Here is an 18398-nt window from a genome sequence, read left to right on the forward strand (position 1 = left end):
ACATGCCACACGGGCAGCCATGTGGTCGTCCGTCAGCATTCGTGGCACCCACCTGGATGACACTTTTCGCATTTTCAGGTCGTCATGCAGGATTGTGTGCACAGAACTCACAGAAATGCCAACTCTGGAGGTGATCTGTTCAACAGTCATTCGGCGATCCCCCAAAACAATTCTCTCCACTTTCTCGATCATGTCGTCAGACCGGCTTGTGCGAGCCCGAGGTTGTTTCGGTTTGTTGTCACACGATGTTCTGCCTTCATTAAACTGTCGCACCCACGAACGCACTTTCGACACATCCATAACTCCATCACCACATGTCTCCTTCAACTGTCGATGAATTTCAATTGGTTTCACACCACGCAGATTCAGAAAACGAATGATTGCACGCTGTTCAAGTAAGGAAAACGTCGCCATTTTAAGTGTTTAAAACAGTTCTCATTCTCGCCGCTGGCGGTAAAATTCCATCTGCCGTATGGTGCTGCCATCTCTGGGACGTATTGACAATGAACGCGGCCTCATTTTAAAACAATGCGCATGTTTCTATCTCTTTCCAGTCCGGAGAAAAAAAATCGGAGGCCTTAGAACTTGAATGCACCTCGTACATTCCGTGGGCTGCAGTCCGTAGTTCCTATAAGGAAGGAAAGAGAGGGTAGGGGTGGGGAAGCACTTGCTGAATCATGGGAAGATTGATTGTACAAAGTCCTGCAACCGTTCCACAGGACTGACAGTTGGGAGCTTAGGATGGAAGCACATCTAGGTAACATTCCAGTCATTTCGAAAAGAAAACGATATTACTGAAAACAAGCAGTCTTCATACCCGTTTTCCTCTGACAAGAGAAAACATTGTTTAAAATAGATCAATGACTTAAGAAAAATAAAACAGGGAGTGTTACACAAATAATGCACAAAAACATAAGAAAGATCACCGGTATAGAACAAGAGACGATCACACAAAATGTTTAATGAGGTACGGAGTAAACGTCATATTCGAAGCAGAGACATAATTATTTTCTACCCGGTATGGTGTGGAAAAGGTGTACTACTCAAGATATAGGAAGATGGTTAGTGTGTAGGAATTCCTGTGCTGGATACTGAGAAAACGTCACTGAGTGATTCTCAGGCAACTATAGAGGGTAAGCACGTGAAGTAAAACTGTCGTTGACCCGAAACCGGTGTGAACAACGCAGTGGTTTGCTAGGCATGGTCCTACTGAAGATGCATTCCTGCGACCTTTAACCTCTTCACTTTTGAGATTTAACAAATTCACAGGAAATTTTCCTTTTCATATTTTCGAACAAAACAATATTTAGAAATTTTTTTAATGATCCATTAAGGTATAAATGGAAGGCCACGTGTGTGCACCACCAGCCCCATTTATCGTGAAAACTTACTAGCCTTGTCTTTGTATCTTCTCTTCATGTTACAGTAAAATATTTATTTTATTTGAAATAGTCGACTGCATACGCTAACATACAGAGAAAATAGGTTTCTTAATGTGATTATTTTTGAAATATCTGATTTCCAATAAAGGTTTTGTTGATGCTCTGAAACAGCTTCATATATGCAAGGAAATCAGTATCACACAATTATTTCTGGCAAGTAATAATTTGCTAGTGGCAGTAAAAAAAATCTTTACTTTTCTGCATAAGCTCTTAAACAATTGTTTTCCAATATATACAAATAAATTTTACATCTGATGCACGTGACTCTTGTTCCTGAACTGTTCCCTGTTCCCTGCACTCTCAAACATTTTTTGCTCATTGTCAAACCCAACTTCTGCAGTTGGCTGCAAAAGAGCTCTTCTTAGCTATTTATTCACATTTTCTACAGCATCTGCATCTTCACTGACAGAGAAATTCATTGTACAACAATGTCCTCTTCGCGTAGTGTCCACAGCTCGTGGCCTAGTGACTAGTGTTGCTGCTTCGTGGGGTTCCGGGTTCGATCCCCGGCCATGTGGGGGATTTTCTCTGCCAAAGGACTGAGTGTTTGTGTTGTCCTCATCATTTCATCATCAATCGTAAACGTGGCTACATTGGACTGTGTAAAGAGTGGGACTTTTTATGGGCACTGATGAGTGCGCAGTTGAGCGCCTCACAAACCAAACATCATGATGATGATGATGATCATCATCCCTTCGCTTAGCAATTAGCAGGACATATTTGTAATTCATTATAACATTGCCAATCGCTGACAGTCCTTTTCTTTGCCAGCCGCGGTGGCCATGTGGTTCTAGGCGCTTCAGTCCGGAACCGCGTGACTGCTACGGTCGCTGGTTCGAATCCTGCCTTGGGCAGGGATGTGTGTGGTGTCCTTAGGTTAGTTAGGTTTAAGTAGTCCTAAGTTCTAGGGGACTGATGACCTCAGATGTTGAGTCCCATAGTACTCAGAGCCATTTGAACCATTTTTGAACCTTTTCTTTATCTACTTGACTGATTTAACACACTCTGTTCAGAATGGTTCAAATGGCTCTAAGAACTATGGGACCTAACATCTGAGGTCATTAGTCCCCTAGACTTCATCATCATCATCATCATCATCATTTAAGACTGATTATGCCTTTCAGCGTTCAGTCTGGAGCATAGCCCCCCTTATACAGTTCCTCCATGATCCCCTATTCAGTGCTAACATTGGTGCCTCTTCTGATGTTAAACCTATTACTTCAAAATCATTCTTAACCGAATCCAGGTACCTTCTCCTCGGTCTGCCCCGACTCCTCCTACCCTCTACTGCTGAATCCATGGGTCTCTTGGGTAACCTTGCTTCTCCCATGCGTGTAACATGACCCCACCATCTAAGCCTGTTCGCCCTGACTGCTACATCTATAGAGTTCATTCCCAGTTTTTCTTTGATTTCCTCATTGTGGACACCCTCCTGCCATTGTCCCCATCTACTAGTACCTGCAATCATCCTAGCTACTTTCATATCCATAACCTCAACCTTGTTGATAAGGTAACCTGAATCCACCCAGCTTTCGCTCCCATACAACAAAGTTGGTCGAAAGATTGAACGGTGCACAGATAACTTAGTCTTGGTAGTGACTTCCTTCTTGCAGAAGAGAGTAGATCGTAGCTGAGCGCTCACTGCATTAGCTTTGCTACACCTCGCTTCCAGTTCTTTCACTATGTTGCCATCCTGTGAGAATATGCATCCTAAGTACTTGAAACCGTCCACCTGTTCTAACTTTGTTCTTCCTACTTGGCACTCAATCCGTTTATATTTCTTTCCCACTGACATTACTTTCGTTTTGGAGATGCTAATCTTCATGCCATAGTCCTTACATTTCTGATCTAGCTCTGAAATATTACTTTGCAAACTTTCAATCGAATCTGCCATCACAACTAAGTCATCCGCATATGCAAGACTGCTTATTTTGTGTTCACATATCTTAATCTCACCCAGCCAGTCTATTGTTTTCAACATATGATCCAACAGTGGATATGAACAACAGTGGAGACTGGTTGCAGCCTTGTCTTACCCCTGAAACTACTCTGAACCATGAACTCAATTTACCGTCAACTCTAACTACTGCCTGACTATCCATGTAAAGATCTTTAATTGCTTGCAAAAGTTTGCCTCCTATTCCATAATCTTGTAGATCAGACAATAACTTCCTCCTAGGAACCCGGTCATATGCCTTTTCTAGATCTATAAAGCATAGATACAATTCCCTGTTCCACTCATAACACTCTCCATTATTTGCCGTAAGCTAAAGATCTGGTCCTGACAACCTCAAAGAGGCCTAAACCCACACTGATTTTCATCCATTTGGTCCTCAACTAATACTCGCACTTTCCTTTCAACAATACCTGAGAAGATTTTACCCACAACGCTGATTAAAGAGATACCTCTGTAGTTGTTACAATCTTTTCTGTTTCCATGTTTAAAGATTACTGCTTTTGTCCAGTCTGATGGAACCTGTCCCAACTCCCAGGCCATTTCAATTAGACTTAGACTTAGAATTAGACTTAGAACTACCGAAGGACATCACACACATCCATGCCCGAGGCAGGATTTGAACCTGCGACCATAGCAGCAGCGTGGTACCGGACTGAGGCGCCTAGAACCGCTCGACCGCAGCGGCCGGCCACTATCTGTGATACATCACCCAACAATTGACAATTACGTGGTATATAAAATGATTAAAAATCCATACCGGCTATTTTCCTGTGCGGATGTAACATCTGTAATATGATGAAAATCTGTCACATAGAGAAACATCGCCCATGTTTTCATTATAGAGTTTCACTACCATTGGTTGTGGAACATCTAACTACTTTCCACGTACGAAAATCCTCAGAAAGTGTGTAATTTCACAATAATGAAATGAATTTAAGCAGATGTGAACTAATGCTCATAATCTAGAGTAGTCGGCGAACTCTGTATAAAAACACATATTTTCAGTCAAACCTTTAGGGATATTAATTATTTATAAACCCTTCTGGTTTGTTGAAGCAGCCATTTTCAATGTATGACAAACTATTATCTATCACACGAATTTTTATTTGCAGGATGCCACGTTCTATTGTTAAACTAAGAACTAGGAGGTCCACTCTAATGGACCAACGTTCTATAAGAGGAAAAATCCGCGTATTTGCGGAGAAAAAAATGAACGAAGGTTCTCATTTACGTCCTCATTTACAAGGACGTCTGCGGATTAGCATGGGTTCCGAATCAAGGTTCAATTAGATATACACTGAAGAACCAGAGAAACTGGTATACCTACCTAATATCGGGTAGAGCCGCCGCGAGCATGCAGAAGTGCCGAAACATGACATGGCATTGACCCGACTAAAGTCTAAAGTAATGCTGGAGGGAATTAGGGAATTGACTCCATGAATCTGTTGCGTACCGCCCACTCGTCTAATATACACAATCTCGTACTGGTATTGAGACAACAGCAAAGCCCATCGTTGCAATTTTTGGGTAGTTCGTTCAGGACCCGGTTTCGGCGGTTGAAACAAGGATTTCAATGGCTTGTGATGCGTTACTAAGTAGAATTTTTGGCCATACAAATAGTGTTGGAATTTGGTGACACAATACGCAATAACCAATGACTCTTTCTCTATTTGTGAACTGTTACGCGGAAGTTTGGACAACACTTTTGATGCGAAAGCAAGAGGCCTGTCTTTATCACCAATTCTGTGCGAAAGCAGTGCACCAATTCCACAAGATCAAGTGTCAACTTGCAACACAACATTGGCGACGAGGAGATCAACGGATTCCATCCTCGTCGCCAATGTTGTGTACTGTCTAATCGTCTAATATAGGGTGCCTAGGAAACCTGCTTTTCCGGATCGCTAGACAAGAATTCAAGCAAATCATATTAACGAATTTTATTTATAGAAAATAAATGATAATACTTAACTTTGAGACATTACAATGCTGTGGGGGGATGGGGTGAAAAGGGTACATAACCCTAAAATCTAGGCTGCCCTGCATTACTTGTATGTTATGTGGGTAGTTTGAGGATGTGTTCCAAAGGGCATATATCCAGATGGGCTCAGCTGAGCATTGAGAGAGGTGTGGAGGCGATCGATAGATGTAGATGGACAGAGAGAGGTGTGTGTAAAAGATGGACAGTGTGAGAGTGGCGGGGGGGGGGGGGGAGGAGGACATGGGCCAACAGAGTGGGACAGTAGATGTACAGGTAGAGATGGAAAGGTGATATGGACAGAAGGAGAAGAGGGAGGGGTTGACAAGTAGACAGAGTGGAGGGAGGAGGAGATGGACAGAAAGAGGTGAAGTAGGAGATGGTGAGAGAGAGGGGCTAGAAGGACTCGGTCAGAAAAAGGAGGGAGGAGGAGATGGACAGAGAGATGAGAGAAGAAATGAATAGAAAGGAAGTAGGAGGAGAAAGAGATGGTGAAAGAGATGTGTCAAAATATGTGCCATGCACAGTGAAAGCATAGGTGAAAGTCTAGTATGTCTATATATTTATAAAAATTGTTTAGTGTATGTATGTTCCACCCCTCCTCCTAGAACACGGGATCAATTTCAACCAAACTCGTTATACATATAACTTATTATCTGGAAAGAACCACTGTGGTGGTAATAACCGCCCACCCTCAAAAGGATGGGAGTTGGTAAAAAGGAGGTAATATCTACACTCCTGGAAATTGAAATAAGAACACCGTGAATTCATTGTCCCAGGAAGGGGAAACTTTATTGACACATTCCTGTGGTCAGATACATCACATGATCACACTGACAGAACCACAGGCACATAGACACAGGCAACAGAGCATGCACAATGTCGGCACTAATACAGTGTATATCCACCTTTCGCAGCAATGCAGGCTGCTATTCTCCCATGGAGACGATCGTAGAGATGCTGGATGTAGTCCTGTGGAACGGCTTGCCATGCCATTTCCACCTGGCGCCTCAGTTGGACCAGCGTTCGTGCTGGACGTGCAGACCACGTGAGACGACGCTTCATGCAGTCCCAAACATGCTCAATGGGGGACAGATCCGGAGATCTTGCTGGCCAGGGTAGTTGACTTACACCTTCTAGAGCACGTTGGGTGGCACGGGATACATGCGGACGTGCATTGTCCTGTTGGAACAGCAAGTTCCCTTGCCGGCCTAGGAATGGTAGAACGATGGGTTCGATGACGGTTTGGATGTACCGTGCACTATTCAGTGTCCCCTCGACGATCAGCAGTGGTGTACGGCCAGTGTAGGAGATCGCTCCCCACACCATGACGCCGGGTGTTGGCCCTGTGTGCCTCGGTCGTATGCAGTCCTGATTGTGGCGCTCACCTGCACGGCGCCAAACACGCATACGACCATCATTGGCACCAAGGCAGAAGCGACTCTCATCGCTGAAGACGACACGTCTCCATTCGTCCCTCCATTCACGCCTGTCGCGACTCTACTGGAGGCGGGCTGCACGATGTTGGGGCGTGAGCGGAAGACGGCCTAACGGTGTGCGGGACCATAGCCCAGCTTCATGAAGACGGTTGCGACGGCGGCGGTGCACAAATGCTGCGCAGCTAGCGCCATTCGACGGCCAACACCGCGGTTCCTGGTGTGTCCGCTGTGCCGTGCGTGTGATCATTGCTTGTACAGCCCTCTCGCAGTGTCCGGAGCAAGTATGGTGGGTCTGACACACCGGTGTCAATGTGTTCTTTTTTCCATTTCCAGGAGTGTATATTACTAAACGGTTAACTCAGATCATTATTCGTGGTGCACAGTTCCAGCTGCAGGTTGCATACATTGGCCTACAAATTTATACTTTACTATTGTTCCATATTAGGTGATCCTATTGACTTTTCATATCCTAAGTTCAGAAATGCTAACCGTTTCCCCATATCACTTGAGGCATTTCCAGGAAGGAATGATGACGACCTAGAAAATTCATGCTAAACACATATATTCGATAAAGCTTTAATAATAATAATAATACATGTTAAAACAAGATACTCCTAACATAACAATGGAGTATTGTGTTCTGTAGAACTGATACAAAGCATAGATATTAAGTCTCTTCCCTCTCGAGAGCAGTGTGCTGACCACATGACCCTCCACACCCGCATCCAGTGACGGCTGTGGACTGAGAATGACACGGTGGTCGGTGGATAAAGTGAAGCTCGGACGTACAGAGTTTTCCCCCTTCAAATCTCCGTCGCGTTTTCTTCTTTATTGTACCTGAAGGCACTGCATGGGGAGCTTTCAGCAGCAGTCAATTGCCATTCTATTATTACATCGACCCTTTTACTTCCGTTGCAGTTATTTAATGTCTTGATGGAACCATTCTCCTTGTCCCCCAATCATAACACCATGATTTTCAGGAAAGCAGTTGACGCTGGAGTTCAGAATATGCAGCTTAAAGCTCACTGAGGCATCCATTACTTTGAAATTAACCAGCACGTTTCTATGCTCTTGTAATGAAGATGTTTGCAGTTGCCGAGAAAACTTGTGTCAATTTCTTTAAGGAATATATGGGAATGCAGGCTTTCTTGGTGAATCTCGATGATGAAGTCTTCTCGGGTTGTCAATTGAGTCAAAGTGTCGTTCTGCGGCAACGTTTCGACAGGCCTGAAGGTGATGAGTAGGAAACTTATCGAAACGTTGCCGCAGAACGACACCTTGACTCGGCTGACGACCCGAGAAAACTTCATCTCTGTTTAAAGAATATCTAACATGGTCTTTAAATTTCATCCATTTTATCTTCGTTAATTAGTTTCTGATCGTCAGACCCAACGAAAACCTCTTATTTCATCTTGGCTTCTGATAGCTGCTATAATTCACTCATCATTTATTTGAAAGCGTCACCATCTTTTGGTAGGACGTTTATAATTTCATAGCATAAAATTTTGTGAGAAGTCGAGGCAGAAGATATTATTTGGAATCCGCCAAAGAATCGAACAGTACTCTATTCTCTTCAACGTTTGTCGTACTAATTGGCAAGATTTTCTAATATCAGTGCTTGTCTTTTGCAAGGCTGCCCCATTCCTATTGGAAGCAGACGTATTTGGCACAGTCACCATCCTGACTTGTTTGAAATCCCCACAAATAGTCAATTCCTATACTTAAGTTTGACCAGGATGAAGGCCAAAGAATCACACTTCTCTTTCAAATGTGTTGAATATTCATCAGGTATGGAAGCATATCTGTACCAGTTTTCAACAATACATAATATCATCGTCATGAAAAAAGTAAGGAAGGAAATCTGTTTTTCTGCTTCTGAATCAACAGAAAAAAAGTTCCAAAGCCCACCATGTCCTTTTCCTATAGCCTAGAGGCTAACAGCTGTGCTACATCTTTTAGGAGTGCCAGGTCTCTGGTCATATCGTTCAATTCGGATGGTGAAAACTATTGTGGCCCACTTCATATCCTCATCAGAACTCTCATCCGTCTCAGTAGCAGAAAATGGAAGCACTTCATCGAAATTATCAGGCGGAAGAGATACAGAAACATCAGATCCGTGAAGCACAGGACGTAACGCAGAATCAAAGATTGGATAACGGATATCCCTATTGGTTTTCCTTCCTCACAATTCGAACACATTCAATGTGGGGCCTACGACTTGCCCCGATTCTCAATCTTTACGCCAAAGTACGTAAAAATATGCTTCTTTGAAAACGTATGAAATTGTCCGCTGCTGCGTTTTCGTTGGATGTTTGCCACAGATGTAACAGAAGCGGTCAGAATAATTAATATACCCTCTTGAAGACATGACGTTCGCAAAGAGCCAGGTGACTTATCAGCCGTTGCTGAAGTTTACGTGAAAAGTTATGTGTAAAGCAAACATAGACCTTGAAATTACATTATCACGGTAATATGTAGGTGGCAGTATAATAGACGTTACAATGAAACATTTTTTTTTGTGGTAGGTCACATTGCAAACATTCACAAAACAATACTGGCGTCATTATATAGATTAAATTGATACAATTTGCGAGACGCTGATAATAGTTTCCACAACGAAATTTTGTCCCAAAACCTGGCAGAACATCTAAAGCGATTCTGGTCGTATATAAAGTATGCTAGCGGCAAGACACAATCATTGCCTTCTCTGCGCGATAGCAATGGAAATGCTATCGACGACAGTGCTGCTAAAGCGGAGTTACTAAATACAGCCTTCCGAAACTCTTTCATCAAAGACGACGAAGAATTCGGATGAAGAACAGCTGTCAGAGAAGTCGCAGTTCGTAGTAACTGAAAGAAAATCATCGATTTAAACAGAAGTGATTTCTGTCGTTGCCCAAGGTAATGTTACAGGTTCTTTTCCGTTCCTTGTCTATATAAATGATTTAGGAGACAATCTGGGCAGCCGTCTTAAGTTGTCTGCAAATGGCGCCGTCTTTTATCGCCAAGTGAAGTCATCAGAAGATCAAAACAAATTGCAAAACAATTTAGAGAAGATATGTGAACGGTGCGAAAATTGACCCTAAAAATGGAGAGTGTGAGGTCATCCAATTAAGTGTTAAAAGGAATACGTTAAACTTGGTTTAAAATATAAATCAATCAAATCTAAAGGCCGTAAATTCAACTGAATACCTAGGAATTACAATTACGAACAACTTAATCCAAAAAGAATGCATAGAAACTGTGATGAGGAAGGCGAACCGAAGACTGCGATTTATTGTCAGATGGTTTAGCAGAAGCAACATATGCACTAAAGAGATTGCCTACACCATGCTTGTCCGTCCTGTTTTGGAGTACTGCTTCGCGGTGTGGGATCCCAGATAGAATTAAAGGAGTATATCGAGAAAGTTAAAAGAAAATCAGCATGTTTTGTATTATCGAGAAATAGGGGAGACAGTGTCAGGGACATGACCTAGGATTTGGGGTGGATATAATTTAAAACAGCGCATTTTTCTTTACGGCAGGATCTTCTCAAGAAATTCCCATCACCAACTTTCTCCTCCGAATTCGAAAATATTTTGTTGACGCTGCCTTACAAAGGGGAAAACGATCATCATAGTTCCACGGAAAGACAGATGTATTCGCTTTTTCCGAGCGCTGCTCGAGAGTGGAATAACAGAGAATTATTGTGAAGGTGATTCGATGGACCCTCTGTCAGGCACCTAAGTGTGATCTGCAGTGTATCCATACAGATGTAGATGTACATTTTGCGTACCTCGCCGAAATTCTCATTTTGTGTCAAAATTGTACATGACTGAATGTTACCCATTCAGCACCCAAAACTGCCCCAGAAAAACACTCTACCTTTATGGATACAGTGGGAATAATACAGCCATCCAGTTACACGTCAAATGTTTATTCAAGCCTTTACGCAAGTTTCGACAAATGTGAACCTGTCTTCCTCAGAGGACGTAATAATACCTAAAAATAGGATACATTACAACCATTACATGGAAGTCATACGTGCAGAAAAGAGAAACATCAAAAATTACGTACATTGGAAGTATAAGATCAACTTACGTGTTACATATTGTCAGAGGAGAGAAACGAAGTCATAAAGCTCAGTCAACAGGAAAATGATCCTTGTATAAAAAGTGTTCAAAAACAAACGAGCCGGAGTCTGGAATGAGCAAACCGGTGACAGGAGGGTAATATCGTGGGGTGTGTAACGAGATGTGGTTCCGGCCACAGCGTGGAAGTTCACAGCCCGTCGCTAAAGGGCTCGCGTGCTCGTCACGTGACTATACAGAGCTAGCAGCAGAGTGCATCAATCGTCCAATGCTGCCAGTCGCATTGCAGACAGTGACATAGGGGCATCAACAGAAGAGCAAAGAGGTGTTGTTCGTTTTCTGACAGCGGAACGGACGTTCATCGGGGAATGTCACAAGTGTACGGCGAAGACTTCATGTCCCTTACAAGGGACAAGGCGTAACACAAGCGCTTCAGGGAAGGAAGGGTGTCGTTAGCCGACGATGCACTGTCGGGAGTACCACATTGCACTACCGATGACATCGTCCAGCTGGTGGATGCACTAATTACCCAGGACCGCCGAGTGACAGTGAAAGCCACAGCCGCCATGGTCGGATTGAGCGCCGGAAGCGTCCACACCATCACGAAGAACGACTGCACATGCACGAAGTGTGTGCTCAAAGGGTGCCCCACAGTCTTCAACCACACCAGGAAGCATGTCGAATGGCCCCCTGCCTTGCTCATCTGCAGTGCTATGCTCGGGAAGGGAGTGCGTTCCTGGCACGAGTGGTGGCTGGAGATGAGTCATGGTGTCATCACATCGAACCAGAATAAAAAGGACAAAGTCTCCAGTGGAAGCATCCAGGATCACCACCACCACCAAAAAAAAGCCAAGGCCATCCACACAAGTGCAGGAAAGGTTATGCTGGCGTTCTTCTTCGACCAAGATAGCCCCCTTCTGATTCACTTCCTGCAGCACAGGGCAACAATGAATGCCCAACGTTACTCGAAAACCTTGACCACCCTTCGCCAAGCGATCAAATCAAAACGAACAGGCAGTCTCACCCGTGGGGGCATTCTGAGCCACGACAATGCAATGCCTCATACGGCCAATACGGCCAACACAGTCGAGGCACTCCTGCAGAAATTCAAATGGGAGGTTCTCGGCCACCCTCCATACAGTCCGGACCTCTCTCTCTCCCTGTGATTACGTCGTTTTTGGTCCCCTTAAAAAGGCTGCGAGGAGCAAACGTTTCACCTCGTACGACGACGTCCAGCTGTACTTGCGGAACTGGTTAACATCGCAGCCCCAGAAATTTTATGAGACAGCCATTCACTGCCTTGTGTCACAGAGGGACAAGTTTCTCAACAGCCAGAGTCAGTACTTCTAAGATACAGGTATTGGGTTCTGTAATTATGCCTCCGGCTCGTTTCTTTTTGAACTCCCCTTATAAAACCTAAGGTAGACGTGGATAATACAGACAAACAGACACCTAACGGGACAGAAGTGACAAGCCAACAGGAAACTTGCAACAGCTGGAGCTCACATAAGAAGCGGCTCTGCCACAAAGGACACCTGTCATGTTAATAAAACTACGTAACATTACAGAATCACTAACATAACAAAAATTTAAAAAAATAAATTATGAAAAGCATTTAAATTTATGCAAATGGTGAACAAAACTACGACACACATTAAAGTAATATAACGACACAGTGCGTATTGAAAAATAACATGTCGAAACTGTGAGGAACACCCGATGTAGCTGCTATGTCAATTTACAAACAGGCCGAAACCTGTCGAAAAGCTTTCCTTTTTTAAGCTGTAATTGATCGTTAATAATAAAGAATATATAACTGGGATTGTGCTTAAATATTTGATATTCCTCCAGCAAATGCAATCTAATATAATTCTCTTTCCTATGCACAACAACCGCGTTTTCCAATTTAGTAGGGGAGTGTGCACATTGTGTGAGATGGCATAAGTAGAGCCACGAACGATACAACGTGCTTTACCCAATAAATGTTCTTTGAATCTACCTCTGACTGCTCTTCCTGTCCGTTCTATACAGAAACAGAGACAATCATTATACCTTATTTTGCACTATGGTGATAAGTCATGGGATATCTCCTAATATCGTGTGGGATCTCGTTTTTCCAGCGCAGCAACTCGACATGGCATGGACTCAACTACTCGATGGAAGTCCCCTGCAGAAATACTTAACTATGTTGCCTCTGTAGAGGTCCAAAATTGCGGAACTGTTGCTGGTGCAGGATTTGTGCGCGAACTGACCTCCCGATTACATCTCATAAATGTTCGATGCGATTCATGTCGGGCGATCTGGATGGCTAGATCATTCTCTCGAATTTTCCAGAACGTTCTTCAAACTAACTGAGAACAGTTGTGGCCCGATGACATGGCGCGTTGTCATTCATATAAAATTCCATCGTTGTTTGGGAGCATGAAGTCCATGAAAGGATGCAAATGGTCTCCAGGTAGCCGAACATAACCATTTCCAGTTAATGATCGGTTCAATTGAACCAGAGGGCCCAATCCATTCCGTCTAAACACAGCCCAAGCCATTATAGATCCCCCATCAGCTTGCACAGTGGCTTGTTGGGTCCATGGATCCATAGGGTCTATGCCATACTCATACCCTACCATCAGCTCTTACCAGCTGAAATCGCGACTTATCTGCCCAGGCTACGGTCTTCCAGTCGTCTAAGATCCAACCAATAATACCACGATCCCAAGAAAGTCGCTGCAGACTGTGCTGTTAGCAGAGGCACTCGTGTCCGTCGTCTGCTGCCATAACCCATTAACACCAAATTTCGCCCCGCTGTCCTAACGGATATCGCCGTCATACGTCTCTCAATGATTTCTGCGATTATTTCACTCAGTGTTGCTCGTCTGTTAGCACTGATAACTCTACACAAACGCCTCTGCTCTAGATTGTTAAGTGATGACCGTCGGCCACTGCGTTGTCCGCGGTAAGAGATAATGACCGAAATTTGATGTTCTTGGCACACGCTTGACAACGTGGATCTGAGAATATTGAATTCTCTATCGATTTCCAAAATGGAGTGTTCCATGTGTCTAGCTCCAACTAGTATTCCGTGTTCAAAGTCTGTTTCCCGCCGTGAGACCATAATCACGTCGGAAACTTTTTCACATGTGTCACCTGAGTACAAATGATAGCTCCGCCAATGTTCTGCCGTTTTATACCTTACGTACTTAATACTGTCGCCATCTGTATATGTGCATATCGCTAACCCATGACTTTTATCACCTCAATGTATAGATGCCAAAGTGAGAAAATGGTTCGTCGTTACGCTTTGTGGCCTGAATTACACCTTTTCCAAGACTGTTATTATTAGAAAACGAAACTTTACAGCTGTATTTCTTAGTAAGTCGGCAGTTTACCTTATTAAAAATGTTTCCTGGGAACTACATGGGAAAATAAATTACTCCTTCTTTACCTTCCTTACCAGTTTATAATCTCATAGAGTGGAACATTTTTTAGCGGTTTTATTGTTCAATATCCGGTCAGCTAATGACGGTTCGTAGCCATTATTACTGGTAACAGTTTATAACCAAATTTCTCTCTACCCGGTAATTCTTCGGGGATAACGGAGTAACCGAGTCATGATGTGTATTAGGACGAAAAAGACCAACGTCTTAAACACAATTACTTTAAGTTTAACAATAAATTATATGTGCAGCCTTTTTGGCTTGGACAAGGGTAGGCCCCTAGCCGGAATTTTAGTAGACATGTTCATAAATTCCCACGAAGAAGATTTCTAGCCAGCCGTGGTGGCCGAGCGGTTCTAGGGGCTTCAGTCCGGCACCGCGCGACTACTACGGTCACAGATTCGAATCCTGCCTCGGGTATGGATGTGTGTGATATCCTTAGGTTAGTTAGGTTTAAGTAGTTCTAAGTTTTAGGTGACTGATGACCTCAGATGTTAAGTCCCATAGTTCTCAGAGCCATTTCAACCATTTGAAGAAGATTTCTTCAAGAGTAATTGTGAGCTAAAAAGTAGCATTAGCTTCAATGCTCGGTATGTTGATAATATAATTATTGTATTCGAAACTACTTATGAAGCATCAGAAAATTCCATTGGCTCTGAGCACTATGCGACTTAACTTCTGAGGTCATCACTCCCCTAGAACGTAGAACTACTTAAACCTAACTAACCTAAGGACATCATACACATCCATGCCCGAGGCAGGATTCGAACCTGCGACCGTAGCGGTCGCGCGGTTCCAGACTGTAGCGCCTAGAACCGCTCGGCCACTCCGGCCGGCTAAGCAATAGATAACCCTTTCATTCCTTCAATCAGTTTCACGAGAAAATAGTGTTCACTAAAGATTTGCATAACGAAAATAGTGAGTAGATTTGCCTTGTTCTTACTTTTGCTATGTAAAACGATAAATTTGGCTTCAGAATCTTTCGTATTTAATCTTCTTGAGATAACATTACCCAGGTTGATTCGGCTCACCCATCAAGCACACAAATTGGCCGTTTCTCATTATAACATCCCACATAAATGACCGAAGCAAATCCTTTGTGATATACAGTTGAAAGTCAGCCATATCATTCTTCATCGCGAATATTCGTACGTTCGCCATTAAAGATGATGAACCATTTTCATACTGAAGCTTCATTCATCACATTTTCATATGCTTCGATTATCTGTCTGTGAATTTCGATAGGGCGTTATTTGAATTTTTATTTGTTTGTTTATTTTTGTTAGGAAATCGTATTACAATACGAACTTTATACTTGACAGTATCGTTAATTTTGTGACACATGGATTCACACAGATTAACAGTGATGTTAGACATGTATAACACTGTCAAAGACCTCTACAACCTTATATAAAAGCTAGTATAGCGCTCTAATTTTTATAAAAGATATGATAAAAGTACCGCACTACACCGCCAAAAGTTCAATAAAACCTTCTTTATAAGAGTTATCTGACAAAGTTCTATGACAGGGTAATAGATTGTTTTAGGGGCCCACGTCATACAGGCGCCAATGGTTAGGTGGTGGTAAGTTCCTATGGGATCAAACTGCTAAGGTAATCGGTCCCTAGGCTTACACACTACTTAATCTAACATTAACTTACGCTAAGGACAACACACACACACACACACACACACACACATTCCCGAGCGAGGACTCGAACCTCCGATGGGGGGGGAGCCGAGTGAACCGTGACAAGGCGCCCAAGACCACGCGGCTGTGATCAGGAAGCTGTATGACACACGGTCGGAGGTGCAGCGCTCGTCAGAGCAGGACTTTCTGTACCTTTTAGAAAGACGCTCGCAGCTTTTGATGAAGATGCATCTTGTGAATTTTGCTTACATTTCAGCAATGACACAGTTGTTGCTCGCGTCGGACTAATGACACCTACTTTCCAGCAGATGCGGAGGCTAGGCTACACGAGATGCTGGAGAAGTCCTCCAGAGAGATGGGGGCAACTCTGCGGCCTGAGGGAAGCGTTCTCGTGCTGGAAACGCCTCCCGCCGCCTGCGTGGACTCCCCTGGCTACTCTGGTTCTTCTCTTTCCGACGGCGCTCAGTTCGTCTACTCTGTCCGCGGCAAGACTCACCTCTGCGTGCTGGCGAAGCGCGAAGCCACCCCTAGCCAGCCGGTGCTTTCGCAGCCTGACAAATTTGCGGGCCGGTTACCAATCGCTTAACTTATCATTGCTTCAGAGATCAACTTTAGAAAACTGTTCTGAGTCCAAATTTTATTTCATTCATTACTGTGTTCCCAATTTTAAAGTTTGTAAATTTGATTCTGTGTGCTTTCCTGTAATTGCTGTTTTATTTTCCACCTATGACATTAAGCCTATTTTATTTTCCTCTTGTAAGGTAAAGTGCAGAAATAAAAATAATAAGATTTGTTGATGACACTGTCATTCTATCAGAGGCAGCCATGGACTTTGAAGACCCATTGAACTTCAATACTGATCCCATCGCCCAACAAAGTGTCACAAGCCTGTAGCATAGAATTCTTGTGGCAGCTAAGCAAGTTGAAAAAGAGGGAGAGGGAGGGAGAAGTGATACGGTGATATATTTACGTACATACGATAAATCCCCTTTCCCTCAAAAATATTTCTCTCTTTCACAGCTCCTCTGTGTTTCCACAGATGACGTGTCACTGATCTCATTTGTACTAAGATTGCAGTACACGCGAGGTGCCTATTTGCTTCCACCGCCCAGAATGGAATGCATAAGTTCTAATAAAAGTTCACAAACCTGCAGTCTTCTACAGTTGTTGCCCTATGCGCAGAAAACAGCACGTAGGTCGTGAATCCGTAATCTTGAAGGTGTAAGAAACTCTTTGCGAGGAACTATTATTTTAGAAAGGATTAAATTTCCAATCAGTTTGTTTATACGAGAGGCCACTCGATTTTTATTGGCAGAACATGAGAAACCGCACAGTTACAATCCTTTCAGAGTCACAAATGATTTCTATTCTTCAACAAATTAATGAACTGCATATTTCCGTAATTAATATTACACTGTCCTCAACCATATGTCCAAATAACCATACATTGCTAATAAAGTCTTAACTAACACTGAGTGCGGCAGACATGTCTGTCTTCCGAGGCTTCCGAACCAACTCTGATCTTACAGCCGAATCATTTCGCTCGCTATCCAAGTTAGGCGCCATCCGAAGACCACTGAAGTGCTTCGTCTGCCTTTTCGTTTCGCAGATGTTTATTATTCTACTGGTTATAAGTACTTGTGTAATAATGGAATGATAGCACGCTATTGAGAGATTCTTTAAATAAAAGATGTAAGTAAATATGCTGTTTAGCTTGTCTACGAGAGTGAGTCAAATGAAAACCCTAAATTTGTAATAACAAATCGAAATTTCGCGCCGTTATCCTGTAATTTGGTAAGCGTGCTACAAATATCGTGCAGAATGGCCTGTAGGTGGCAACATAGTGCAGATGCACACATACCGTCGCAGTATCAGTATAAAGATGACCGCCCATTTGCGACTTGCACCAGGGAAGAACAGCGTTCTGCTATTCGGTTTTTGCGTTGTGAAACCTATTGAAATTCATTGATGAATGTAGGTTCAGTACGGTGATGCATGTTTGTCACAGCAGCAATTCTACGAATGGAGTAGGAAGTTCGCAAACGGTGTTACTTCAGTGGAAGATGCTCCTCGTTCAGGTCAGGCACAACGAGTTGTGACTCCACAGAACATCGCAGCAGTGGAAGCCATAGTGAAGGAAAACCGCAGAGAGACACTGAATGACATTGCAGCATGTTTACAGATTAGTCGTGGGTCAGCACACCACATTGTGCATTTTATGCTCCAGTTTCACAAAGTGTCTGCAAGGTGGGTGCCACAGTAGCTGACTCCTGAAATGAGAGAACGACGTGTTGACGCTTGTGAAAAACTTCTTCGGCGCTTTGAACGCGAAGATGATGGCTTCCTTGCAAGAATCGTTACTGGGGACGAAACCTGGGTTCACTTCCACCAACCGGAAGCGAAAAGAGTGAACAAGAAATGGCGCCATTCCTC

General features: G+C 43.4%; 1 protein-coding gene across 2 annotated transcripts in view; it reads left to right on the forward strand.

Annotated features, from left to right (window-relative positions):
• Positions 1-16798, forward strand: part of LOC126100566 (uncharacterized) — a 73469-nt gene extending 56671 nt beyond the window's left edge. For both annotated transcript variants that reach the window (XM_049911183.1, XM_049911184.1), the window contains one exon: positions 16271-16798. In XM_049911183.1, the coding sequence (XP_049767140.1) occupies positions 16271-16551 (281 nt within the window). In that variant the 3' untranslated portion in view covers positions 16552-16798. The remainder of the gene's footprint in view (positions 1-16270) is intronic.
• The last annotated feature ends 1600 nt before the right edge of the window (positions 16799-18398 follow it).

This window comes from Schistocerca cancellata, chromosome 9 (assembly GCF_023864275.1).
Source record: "Schistocerca cancellata isolate TAMUIC-IGC-003103 chromosome 9, iqSchCanc2.1, whole genome shotgun sequence".
NCBI lineage: Eukaryota > Metazoa > Arthropoda > Insecta > Orthoptera > Acrididae > Schistocerca > Schistocerca cancellata.